General features: G+C 40.7%; 2 protein-coding genes and 1 pseudogene across 2 annotated transcripts; all 3 read right to left on the reverse strand.

Moving 5' to 3' along the window:
• Positions 1 to 610: 610 nt before the first annotated feature.
• On the reverse strand, positions 611 to 2,948 carry LOC133985587 (protocadherin alpha-3-like; annotated as a pseudogene).
• Positions 2,949 to 7,117: 4,169 nt separating this feature from the next.
• On the reverse strand, positions 7,118 to 9,490 carry LOC133985862 (protocadherin alpha-3-like). The gene has a single exon (XM_062425587.1). The coding sequence runs from the start codon at positions 9,488 to 9,490 to the stop codon at positions 7,118 to 7,120; it is 2,373 nt and encodes a 790-aa protein (XP_062281571.1).
• A 366-nt stretch (positions 9,491 to 9,856) lies between these two features.
• Positions 9,857 to 12,244, reverse strand: LOC133985589 (protocadherin alpha-3-like). The gene has a single exon (XM_062425250.1). It carries the CDS (start codon positions 12,242 to 12,244, stop codon positions 9,857 to 9,859), a length of 2,388 nt encoding a protein of 795 aa, XP_062281234.1.
• Between the last annotated feature and the right edge of the window lie 138 nt (positions 12,245 to 12,382).

Raw genomic sequence — 12,382 nt, forward strand, 5'->3', positions numbered from 1 at the left:
GTTGGATCCGAAAACTAAGCCAAACACTTCAGCATCACGGACAGCACTCGCCACGTGTAGCACTTCAGTATTTCCCTTCAACTATAGAATCATCACGTCTTTTCAGGTCTTTTTAGTGGATCTGTGTCGACATGGTCAGATTTTTCACACTACCATGTTGTTCTTGTAATTGTACGTGATGGTGTAACAAAACATTTGTCGTTAATGGTTAAGTAGAGGGATGCTGATGCAGCATGGAAATTAGTCACATATCATTTGTTCGTCCGCAGTAGTAAATTATAGAGCTATTATAAAAATGTAAATATAACAACAAAATATAGCAGTAAAACAAAAGAGTCACAAGTAATGTTATGTTATCGCCCAAGAGAATGTCCAACCGTTTCTGTTTTGTACAGATAATGATAAAGCTAAATTATGTCAAGGAATTTAAGAAATGTATTGCTATTTTATGATTCAAGTCAACCATTGGTGATCCACCAATCGTCAGATATTACTATATCGTAAAAATAACATAGGATCATAAGTGACATCGTAAACATGGAAGCTATGCTATGAAAAACAGATATGTTTAGTCAACAAACTATGTAGCAAGTCACCTCAAAATTTACATTTAAATATGTCCTACCTCCACAGATGTTCGCCTCTTGTCGGGAAGTACTAGAGTATTGGCATGGCTACCAGGGACTATGGTAGATCCTATACTCATTCTGGGTCCAACTAACATGTAGCGTTTGTCCCCAGATCTGTACTGGATGCTGTGACACAGTGTCCCATCATAATTTGTGTCTTGTAGATACTTGGATGTATAGTCTGTGGTTTTGGAGCACTGCATTGCAATCAACACGATGATACTGATGATAAAAAGTACAGATACTGAGCCCAAAGTTATCATCAAATAAAAAGTCACATCATTGCCCTCCTCATCCTTCTCTGCACTTTTAACATCAGAAGCTGCAAAAGCTTCTTTGGGCTCCACAACTTTGACAATCACAGTAGCTGTTGCTGAGAGGGAAACGTTGCCATTGTCTTTCACCAGTATGACCAGTTTATGCTCAGCCTCGTCTGTCTCTGTGAATGAGCGAAGTGTTCTGATCTGTCCTGTATAGCGGTCCAAACCAAAGAGAGTGTGGTCAGTAACTTCCTGCAGTGAAAACAGTAACCAGCCGTTATATCCTATATCAGCGTCATAGGCTCTGACTTTAGTCACCAAGTGTCCTGCGTTGACATTGCGGGGAATCTCCTCCACACCTTCAGCAGAACCATTGGAGCTGACTGGATACAGGATGACTGGAACGTTGTCGTTCTGATCCAGAATGAACACGTTCACTGTGACGTTGCTGCTTCGTGATGGAGTTCCAGAATCTGTGGCGTCAACTTGGAACTGGAACGTTTTCAGTGTCTCGAAGTCAAAACTTTTTAGCGCCAAAACATCTCCATTCTCAGTATTTATGTTTAGAAATGAACTCAATGTATTATCTCCACTTGCATCTCTCAAAATGTGATAGGAAATTAGAGCATTATCACTTTCATCACGATCACGGGCTTTCACTGAAAATACTGAGGCTCCAGGGGTGTTATTCTCCGTGATATAAAATGTATAGGGGCTTGATGAAAACTCCGGACTGTTGTCGTTAACATCTGATAAGATGATGCTTATTGTCTTTTCGGTTGAAAATGATGGGCTACCCGTGTCCTGTGCAATTATTGTGACATCATATTGTGAAATACTTTCCCTGTCTAACTTCGACTTTGTAACCACAGCGTACATGTTTTCTTGTAATGATGGAGATAATGTAAAAGGAACATCTGGGCTGATTGTGCAAATGACCTTACTATTGAGCCCAGAATCTAAATCACTCACACTAATTAGGGCCACTGTAGTCCCTATCTTTGAATCTTCCTGAATAGAGCTCGAAAATGATGTCACTTCTATCTCAGGAGCATTATCATTAACATCAATAACAGTTATCATAACAGTTCTATCAGTTGTGAGAGGAGCTGGCCCCTTATCAGACGCCTGTATGTCAATTTCAAAACTCCTACTTTCTTCGAAATCAATCTGACCTGTGACTTGAATCTCACCAGTGTGTGGGTCGATACTGAAGAGATCCATTAATTTTAAATCAACTTCGTTACCAAATGAATATATTATTTCACCATTTGCACCCTGATCCAAATCTGTTGCATTTACCTGGATCACTACAGTGCCGACAGCAACGTTTTCTTTAAGTGTAGCAGAATAAATATCTTTGGTAAACACCGGAGAGTTGTCATTAACATCAAGTACATCCACAATTATTTCTATAGCGCCAGACTTGGTCGGTTTACCTCCATCAATGGCTGTTAGGCGAAGTTTATGTTTCCCGCCTCTTTCTCTATCGAGCTGCTTCTGCAGAACTAAAAATGGGACTTTACGGTCCTCGCCTCTGTCCTTCACTTCTACTCTAAAATATTCGTTATGGCTGAGTGTATATTGCTGAACGGAGAACTGGCCAACATCAGGGTCTCGCGCCGCCTGCAGTTGAAATCTCGCTCCTGGTAAGGCTGATTCCGAAATCTCAAGACGTTTTTCTTTTTCTGGAAAAACAGGCGAGTGATCGTTGATATCAAGTATTTCCACTGCGACGTAGTGAATCTCCAGCGGGTTTTCTAGCACGGTTTTCAAATTGATTATACATGGGCTGGTCCGTTCGCACACCTCTTCCCTGTCTATTTTTCTTTTCACATACAAGACACCGTCATTTTGATTAACCTGAAACAGGGGTTCAGTTGAACCTGATACAATGCGATATCCTCTATCTTCGAGTGCACTCTTATCTAGTCCCAGATCCTTAGCTATATTCCCAACAACGGTCCCATCCAGAACCTCCTCCGAAATTGAATATCTGATTTGTGCAGAGGCTCCGCTCCATAAAACATCCAAAACAAGCATAAAGGCAAACCAACATTGTCGCTCCCTCCATGCTTTGCATTCTCTTTGTTCCATGACTTGCTGGTGAAAAAGAATAGTCCATTACATGCGCAGTATTATTAATTAGACTTAATGCACCATGATCCTGAACGATACTCAATTTCTGCTTTAAAAAAAAACTAATGATAATAAAAGAAATCCGTTGCTGCTAATCGCGATACAACTCCGCATGCATTTGAGAAAGATTCAATGGGTCGGTTCAGATAAAGCCAGTGACGTCAACTCCTGCCAAATGCATAGAAATACTGAACTACACTGACACCAAGCGTTAACATTGATATTTACACATATCATGGCATCTTAAAATATAAAGAGGCAACACATTCCCACATAAATAACAACAATCAAACTGTTCTCTTTTGATTGTTTGACAACGATGAAAGAACTGAGCAAATGTTGCAACATTTGACTTCGTGCTTGCATTTCAGACAAACTAAGAGAACAAAGCCACTACAATATGTCACTCTATCACCATGAACTGTATTCTTTACATTGTAAAAGAACATATAATACAAGCACAATTCAAATATTAAACTTCCCATAGCAAGTGCACCACAACTGAAGAAGTAAACAGCTGTTTCACATACGTTTTTTTGTTTTGTTACAGTTTTAAAAGGTGATTGATGATCAAAACAATTCAAACTGTTAATTATGGTGGCAACGGCAGAATCAAAACACCTAATACATTAATCTTACCTCTGTAGATGCTCGCCTCCTGTCAGGGAGCACCAAAGTATTGGCGTTGCTGCCCGGCACTATAGTAGATCCTATACTCATTCTAGGTCCAACTAACATGTAGCGTTTGTCTCCAGATCTGTACTGGATGCTGTGACACAGTGTCCCATCATAATTTGTCTCTTGTAGATATTTTGATGTGTAGTCTGTGGTTTTGGAGCACTGCATTGCAATCAGCACGATGATGCTGATAATAAAAAGTACAGACACTGAGCCCAAGGTTATCATCAGATACAAAGTCACGTCATTCCCCTCCTCATCCTTTGCTGCACTTTTAACATCAGAAGCTGCAAAAGCTTCTTTGGGCTCCACAACTTTGACAATCACAGTAGCTGTTGCTGAGAGTGAAACGTTGCCATTGTCTTTCACCAGTATGACCAGTTTATGCTCAGCTTCGTCTGTCTCTGTGAATGAGCGAATTGTTCTGATCTGTCCTGTATAGCGGTCCAAACCAAAGAGAGTGTGGTCAGTAACTTCCTGCAGTGAAAACAGTAACCAGCCGTTATATCCTATATCAGCGTCAAAGGCTCTGACTTTAGTCACCAAGTGTCCTGCGTTGACATTGCGGGGAATCTCCTCCACACCTTCAGCAGAACCGTTGGAGCTGACTGGATACAGGATGACTGGAGCGTTGTCGTTCTGATCCAGAATGAACACGTTCACTGTGACGTTGCTGCTTAGTGGTGGAGTTCCAGAATCTGTGGCAACAACTTGGAACTGGAACGTTTTCAGTGTTTCAAAGTCAAAACTTTTTAGTGCTGAAATATCTCCATTTTCGCTGTTAAAATTTAGAAAAGAGGTAAACGAATGTTCTCCGCCCCTATTCCTTGATATGAAATATGAAATAAGAGCATTACTCCCCTGATCATGATCACTGGCTGCTACTGATAAAATAGACGCTCCGGGGTTGTTATTCTCAGTAATGTAGAAAGTATAGGGGCTCTCTGAAAACTTCGGGCTGTTATCATTTACATCTGACACAACAATTTGTATAGTTGTATATGACGATAATGACGTCTCACCTGCGTCTTTAGCTACAATTGTTACATTATATTCCGATTGCTGTTCACGGTCCAAAAGAAATTTTGTAACCAGGGAATACATGTTATTTTGTAAAGATGGAGTGAGAACAAAAGGAAGTTCGTGGCTTATGTAACACATAACTTTTCCATTGAGACCAGAATCGGAGTCTTTTACACTAATTAACGCCACTGTGGTTCCTGGTTTTGAATCTTCTAGGAGCGCATGTGAAAAAGACGTTACCTCAATCTCGGGAGCATTATCGTTTAGATCAACAATATTTATAATAACGGTTTTGTCTGTTGTCAGTGTAGCTGCACCTTTGTCGGAAGCCTGGATATCAATTTCATATCTACCACTGTCTTCAAAGTCTATTAATCCTGCCACAGTAATTTCTCCAGTTTCTGCATTTAAATCAAAACGTGCGCGTGCCCGAGCGTCCACGTCATTGCCAAATGTATACACAACTTCGCCGTTTGAGCCTTCATCCAAATCTGTTGCAATAACTTGGATAACAGTTGTACCAAGAGGAGAGTTCTCTTTTAACTGCACAGTATAGGAATCATGAGTGAAAACTGGGGCGTTATCATTAACGTCTGAAACATATACAATTATTGTCATGTTACCAGACTTAGGAGGCTTACCTCCATCAGTAGCTGTCAGAAGTAGCACATGGGTCTTAATAGATTCTCTATCAAGTGCTTTTTGTAGAATTAAACTGGGAGTTTTACGGTCCTCACCACGATCTTTCACCTCTACACGAAAATGATCATTATGACTCAACGTATACTGCTGAACAGATAATGGACCACTATCAGCATCACGTGCAGCTTGTAATTGAAATCTTGCTCCCGGTAACGCAGATTCGGAAATCTCTAACATCTTTTCATTTTCAGGGAAGCTTGGTGCATGATCGTTTACATCCAAAATCTCCACTGCTACATAGTGGACCTCCAGTGGGTTTTCCAACACGGTTTTTAAATCGATTAGACAAACCTTGCTTCGGTCGCACACTTCCTCTCTGTCAATTTTTCGGTTCACATACAAGATACCATCGTTCTGATTTACTTGGAAAGGAGGCTCTGTCGATCCATAGACAATACGGTAGCCCCTCTGTTTCAGTGTGATCTTATCAAGACCTAAATCCTTGGCAATATTTCCAACAGCAGTTCCTTCTCTTACTTCCTCGGAGATGGAATATCTGAGTTGTCCTGAAGCTTCGCTCCAAAACACAACACAAACCATCATATAGGCAACCCACTTTGTCCGCTCGCTCCATGTCTGGCGTCGTCTTTGTTCCATGATGTGAAGATGAAGCATTTCGAGTACAAACAGTTTTAAAATAGCTATACTCGCATATTACCTTGAAATTCTTCCTTCATATTTGTTGTCATAAACCAATCATTCTCCAACAGAGCATTAGAATCTTTACAAAGCTGAAATGTGTTCACGCTGTTACCACATAAAGGATTTTGTCAAGTGTGGTGTAGAGCGAAGGGGACGGGTGTAGTGGCTATGACGAAAACGTGTAGAAGCATTATCTGTCATTATACTGACACCAAGTGATCGAGAGTCACACTGCAGTACTGTATTTGGAACAATAGCAAAATGTATTAAAGGGGACTTTGCACGTAGAATCAGGTTTGTTTGTTGTTGTTGTTTTTTTTATAACAACGTAGAATAGCGCCCTGTCATTTTACATTTATGAACCACACATGAGGCCTCTAAAGCTTAATTTATGATTGTCCATGGACTTTTACATTGAAATGTATCACCCATTATTATCATGCTTCAAATTAATGTATTGCGTTTTGCAAAAAAAAGAAGAAGAAGAAGAAAAAGAGGATAGGAACGCATCAACTACGGTTCAGAACCATGGAGAGGGACAATTTGAACTCAGATGCTGTAAGCTAAACCACCAGCCCATTTGTAGACATGCATTACATGAAGCTGGATAAGAATACAGCTGTAAAAAAAAAAAAAAGTTGTGTGTGACACAGACAGCAGGAAGTTGGATAGAAATCAGTAGTGGGCACCACACGTCCCAATCTCTGATGCATACAGAGCTAATCTCTATAGCATGCAATGTTGCTAACAAATTCACACCCACATCCATGATACTGGAGGCCAGGGCATAAGTACCATCCACTATAACCCATTTTCCCACCGGTATCGGTGTAAAAGTGTGTTTGCCATAAAGCAAGTCGGTTGTGTATGCGTCATAACATCGGACGTCAATTAGCACGACCCCGCAAGTACAAACCAGAAAACACATTACATTAGTGATAGGTGCACAACCTTCAACCTTGAGAACATGTAATTAAGTAACACTGTATCAACCTGACAGTAATTCATACAAACTCAGGCTATGAATACTTACAGGAAAGAGAGTCAAACTACTGATCTTACCTCTTCAGACGCCCGTCTCCTGTCAGGGAGCACTAGAGTATTTGCGTGGCTGCCTGGGACTATAGTTGATCCTATACTCATTCTGGGTCCAACTAACATGTAGCGTTTGTCTCCTGGTCTGTACTGGATGCTGTGACACAGTGTCCCATCATAATTTGTGTCTTGTAGATATTTAGAAGTATAGTCTGTAGTTTTAGAGCACTGCATTGCAATCAGCACGATAATACTGATGATAAAAAGTACAGACACTGAGCCCAAGGTTATCATCAAATAAAAAGTCACGTCAATCCCTTCCTCATCCTTTGTAGCACTTTTAACATCAGCAGCTGCAAAAGCTTCTTTGGGCTCCACAACTTTGACAATCACAGTAGCTGTTGCTGAGAGTGAAACATTGCCATTGTCTTTCACCAGTATGACCAGTTTATGCTCAGCCTCGTCTGTCTCTGTGAATGAACGAAGTGTTCTGATCTGTCCTGTATAGCGGTCCAAACCAAAGAGAGTGTGGTCAGTAACTTCCTGCAGTGAAAACAATAACCATCCGTTATATCCTATATCAGCGTCATAGGCTCTGACTTTAGTCACCAAGTGTCCTGCATTGACATTGCGGGGAATCTCCTCCACGCCAGCAGAACCGTTGGAGCTGACTGGATACAGGATGACTGGAGCGTTGTCGTTCTGATCCAGAATGAACACGTTCACTGTGACGTTGCTGCTTAGTGACGAAGTTCCAGAATCAGTGGCGACAACTTGGAACTGGAACGTTTTCAGAGTTTCAAAGTCGAAACTTTTTAGCGTCAAAATACCACCATTATCTGAGTTAATGTTAAGAAACGAAGTCACTTTATTTTCATGACCTACGTTCCTTAGGATGTGATACGAAATTAGCGCATTATCTCCCTCATCACGATCAGATGCGCTTACAGAAAACACAGAGGCTCCTGGGGTATTATTCTCGGTGATGTAGAAAGTATAGGGACTCACAGAAAACTCCGGACTGTTATCATTTGTATCTGATACAAAAATGCTTATGGTCTTTTTGGATGTTAAGGCTGGTTCACCTGCGTCTTTGGCGATTATTGTAATTTCATATCTTGATTGTTGCTCCCTGTCAAGCTGTGACTTAGTAACAACTGAAAACATGTTATCTTGTATTGATGGAGTTAATGTAAAAGGACTGTCTTCGGTGACATAGCTTATTATTTTGCCGTTCATGCCAGAGTCTAAGTCAGTAATGCTGATAAGCGCTACTGTTGTTCCAGGTCTAGAGTCCTCTGACACTGCACTTGACAAAGATGCAACCTCTATGTCGGGCGCGTTGTCATTTATATCTGCAATTTTAATAATAACACTTTTATCTGTTTTGAATGGAATGTTTCCCTTATCAGAGGCCTGTACATCAATATCATAACTGTCTTGTTCCTCAAAGTCTACACGACCATTCACAGTTATCTCCCCAGTAACAGAGTCAATATCAAACACTTCTCGAATTTTACTTTTTACATCACTTCCAAACGAATAAACAACTTCCCCGTTAGCACCATCGTCCAAGTCGGTTGCGTTAACTTGAATGACTGCTGTGCCAACTGGTGCGTTCTCTTGTAACACGGCTGCATATGTATCTTTGGTAAAAACTGGCATATTGTCATTAACATCTAGAACATCTATATATATTTCAACTGTACCTGTCTTTGGGGGGTTTCCCCCATCAAAAGCCGTCAACACCAACTTATGGCTACGTTTAGCCTCTCTGTCTAGCTGTCTCTGTAACTGTAAAATTGGAGTTTTACCATCTCTTCCTCGATCTTTAACTTCTAGACGAAAATGGTCATTCTGGCTGATTTTATACTGCTGAACAGAGTTTGTGCCACCGTCTGGATCGTGGGCATTTTGTAATTGATATTTTGCCCCCGGCAATGCAGATTCGGAGATTTCGAGCCTTTTTATTTTCTCTGGAAATACAGGAGCATGGTCGTTCAAATCTGTTATCTCTACCGTGACATAGTGTACTTCCAGTGGGTTTTCAAGAACAGTCTTAAGGTTAATTAAACATACACTGCTCTCTTTACATACTACCTCTCGGTCAATTTTATGGGTCGCATATAGGATCCCGTCATTCTCATTTGCCTTGAAAAGAGGTTCAGTCGAGCCGGATATTATACGGAATCCCCTCTGCTTCATTATATTCAGGTCTATTCCCAAATCCTTTGCTATATTTCCAACAAAACTTCCCTCTTTGAGCTCTTCGGATATAGAGTATCTCAGTTGTGCCGAGGCTGCTCTGAAAAACAAAAGCAAGACCAGAACACCGAGCAAGTGTGGCCGCTGTCGCCTTTCCTCCCATCCTCTTTGTTTCATGGTTTGAAGTAAAAAAACGAATCCAACCGCGTCCATAATTATCCACTTGTCTAGATTTCTGTATCAATTATAACATGACGTACATTTAGTTCTCCGTGTAATTTATCTTTTGAAAAAAACAAAAGAACAATATTCCCCGTGCGGTTATTCCGAGACTGCCTGCTATGGTCAAACCAGACTGATCGTACAAGGGGCGGACTCGTGTGTATCCGGTGCTTACACGCTATTAGGCGCTATACTGATAAGATACTGCCACCCTGTGAATGTCTGTGGTAACTCATTTTATCATTCCAAACTCATCAGCAACAAATGTCAGTATATATGTTATTTTAAATTCGATAAGGGCAGAAATGACAAAACTGGCCCTTAAGGTATAACATATGTAACATGTTTACTCACCTCTTCAGATGTTCTCCTCCTGTCTGGGAGCACCAGAGTATTGGCATGGCTGCCCGGAACTATAGTAGATCCTATACTCATTCTGGGTCCAACTAACATGTAGCGTTTGTCTCCTGATCTGTACTGGATGCTGTGACACAGTGTCCCATCATAATTTGTATCTTGTAGATATTTTGAAGTATAGTCTGTGGTTTTTGAGCACTGCATAGCAATTAGCACGATGATACTGATAAGAAAAAGTACAGAAACTGAGCCTAAAGTTATCATCAAATAAAAAGTCACGTCATTCCCCTCCTCATCCTTTGCTGTACTTTTAACATCAGAAGCTGCAAACGCTTCTTTGGGCTCCACTACTTTGACAATCACAGTAGCTGTTGCTGAGAGTGAAACGTTGCCATTGTCTTTCACCAGTATGACCAGTTTATGCTCAGCCTCGTCTGTCTCTGTGAATGAGCGAAGTGTTCTGATCTGTCCTGTATAGCGGTCCAAACCAAAGAGAGTGTGGTCAGTAACTTCCTGCAGTGAAAACAGTAACCAGCCGTTATATCCTATATCAGCGTCATAAGCTCTGACTTTAGTCACCAAGTGTCCTGCGTTGACATTGCGGGGAATCTCCTCCACACCTTCAACAGAACCGTTGGAGCTGACTGGATACAGGATGACTGGAGCGTTGTCGTTCTGATCCAGAATGAACACGTTCACTGTGACGTTGCTGCTTAGTGACGGAGTTCCAGAATCAGTGGCGACAACTTGGAACTGGAACGTTTTCAGTGTTTCAAAGTCGAAAGTTTTTAGTGCTGAAATGTGTCCATTCTCTGTATTTATGTTTAGAAAAGATGTTACATCATTTGTACTCTCTTCTCTCACAACACGATATGAAATAGCTGCATTTTCATTAACATCATTGTCTGTTGCGCTAACAGAGAATATTGACGCTCCAGCCAAGTTATTTTCTACCAGGTAAAACTGTATTTTATTTTGGCCAAATTGTGGACTGTTGTCATTTACATCCGAAATCTGTATGGCAACGGTTTTAACAGTAGATAAGGGAGGTTCGCCACAATCGGTGACTTTTATATTTATTTCATAATGTGACATCAACTCTCGATCCAAAAATTCCTTAGTGACAACTGAATACGTGTTTTCCTTATAAGAAGGCTTTAATTCAAAAGGTACGTCATTGGTTATGTGGGAAATCATTTTTCCATTCACACCCGAATCTTTATCTGTGACACTGATAAGAGAAACAACAGTGCCAGGCTTTGAATTTTCAGACACTGTATTTGATAGTGACGTGATTTCAACTTCTGGTGGATTATCATTGACATCTTTTATCTTTATAATGACTCTACACCTGCTTGTTAATGGAGGTGTTCCTTTATCCGATGCCTCAATTTCGAGTTTATAAATCTCTGATTCTTCAAAATCCAACCATCCTTTCAGTTTAATTTGTCCGTTTAAACTATCCAATTCAAATATGTCGTATACTTTTCGTGCTAATGATTTGCTAAGGCTGTACTCTATTTCTCCGTTATTTCCTTCATCTGGATCTATTGCTGTCACTCTTGTTACAGCAGTACCAAGTTGAAGGTTTTCATAAACTTCAATTTGGTAAGTATCCTGACTAAACATCGGACGGTTGTCATTGCTGTCAAGAACAGTAATGGAAACATTTAGTGTCCCTGATCTTTGAGGTTTACCTCCATCAACTGCTGTAACAAATAATAAGTGTTTTTTCGTTTGTTCTCTGTCTAAGGACTTCTTCAGCACTAAAAATGGTATTTTATCTTCATCACTTTGACTTATATCTATTTCAAAATGATCGTTTGGTGTTAGTGTATATGTGCAGATAGAATTTATTCCAGCATCAGGATCACGGGCCGCGTGCAGTTGAAATCGTGTTCCCGGAGATGAATGTTCAGCTATTTCAAATGTCTGTTCTGCCTCCGAAAAACTAGGAGAGTGGTCATTTACATCAGTAATTTCTACAACTACATAGTGTATCTCCAGGGGATTTTCGAAGAGGATTTTTAGCTCCATTAAGCATGCACCACTTCCTTGACAAAGCTCCTCTCTGTCGATTTTCTTACGGACCTGTAAGGCGCCATTGTCCTGATTTACCTCGAAAAACGCGTCCGCGGATCCAGAAACCACTCGGAATCGTCGGTCAACCAAGTAGGTTTTGTCCAAACCAAGATCCTTGGCAACATTTCCAACAACAGTTCCTTCTTTCATCTCCTCTGGAAAAGAGTATCGTATTTCAGCCAAAGCCTGCTCTCCGAAAAACAGCAGTAGAGACAAATGCAAACCAAACCAACAGAAGCCCCATGATCGGAATCGTCCTTTGCTGTCCATCGTTATCCAAAAACATGCATATACACACCAGCCCGTTTCTGCACTAAATGATTGAGTATATTAGCCAGGTGAGTATCGCATGCTTAGGTAAAACACCACAGAGCCGCATGCAACTCACATTCTTAAATCAAATGTATC

The sequence above is a fragment of the Scomber scombrus genome, chromosome 9, assembly GCF_963691925.1.
Source record: "Scomber scombrus chromosome 9, fScoSco1.1, whole genome shotgun sequence".
NCBI classification, from domain to species: Eukaryota; Metazoa; Chordata; class Actinopteri; order Scombriformes; family Scombridae; genus Scomber; species Scomber scombrus.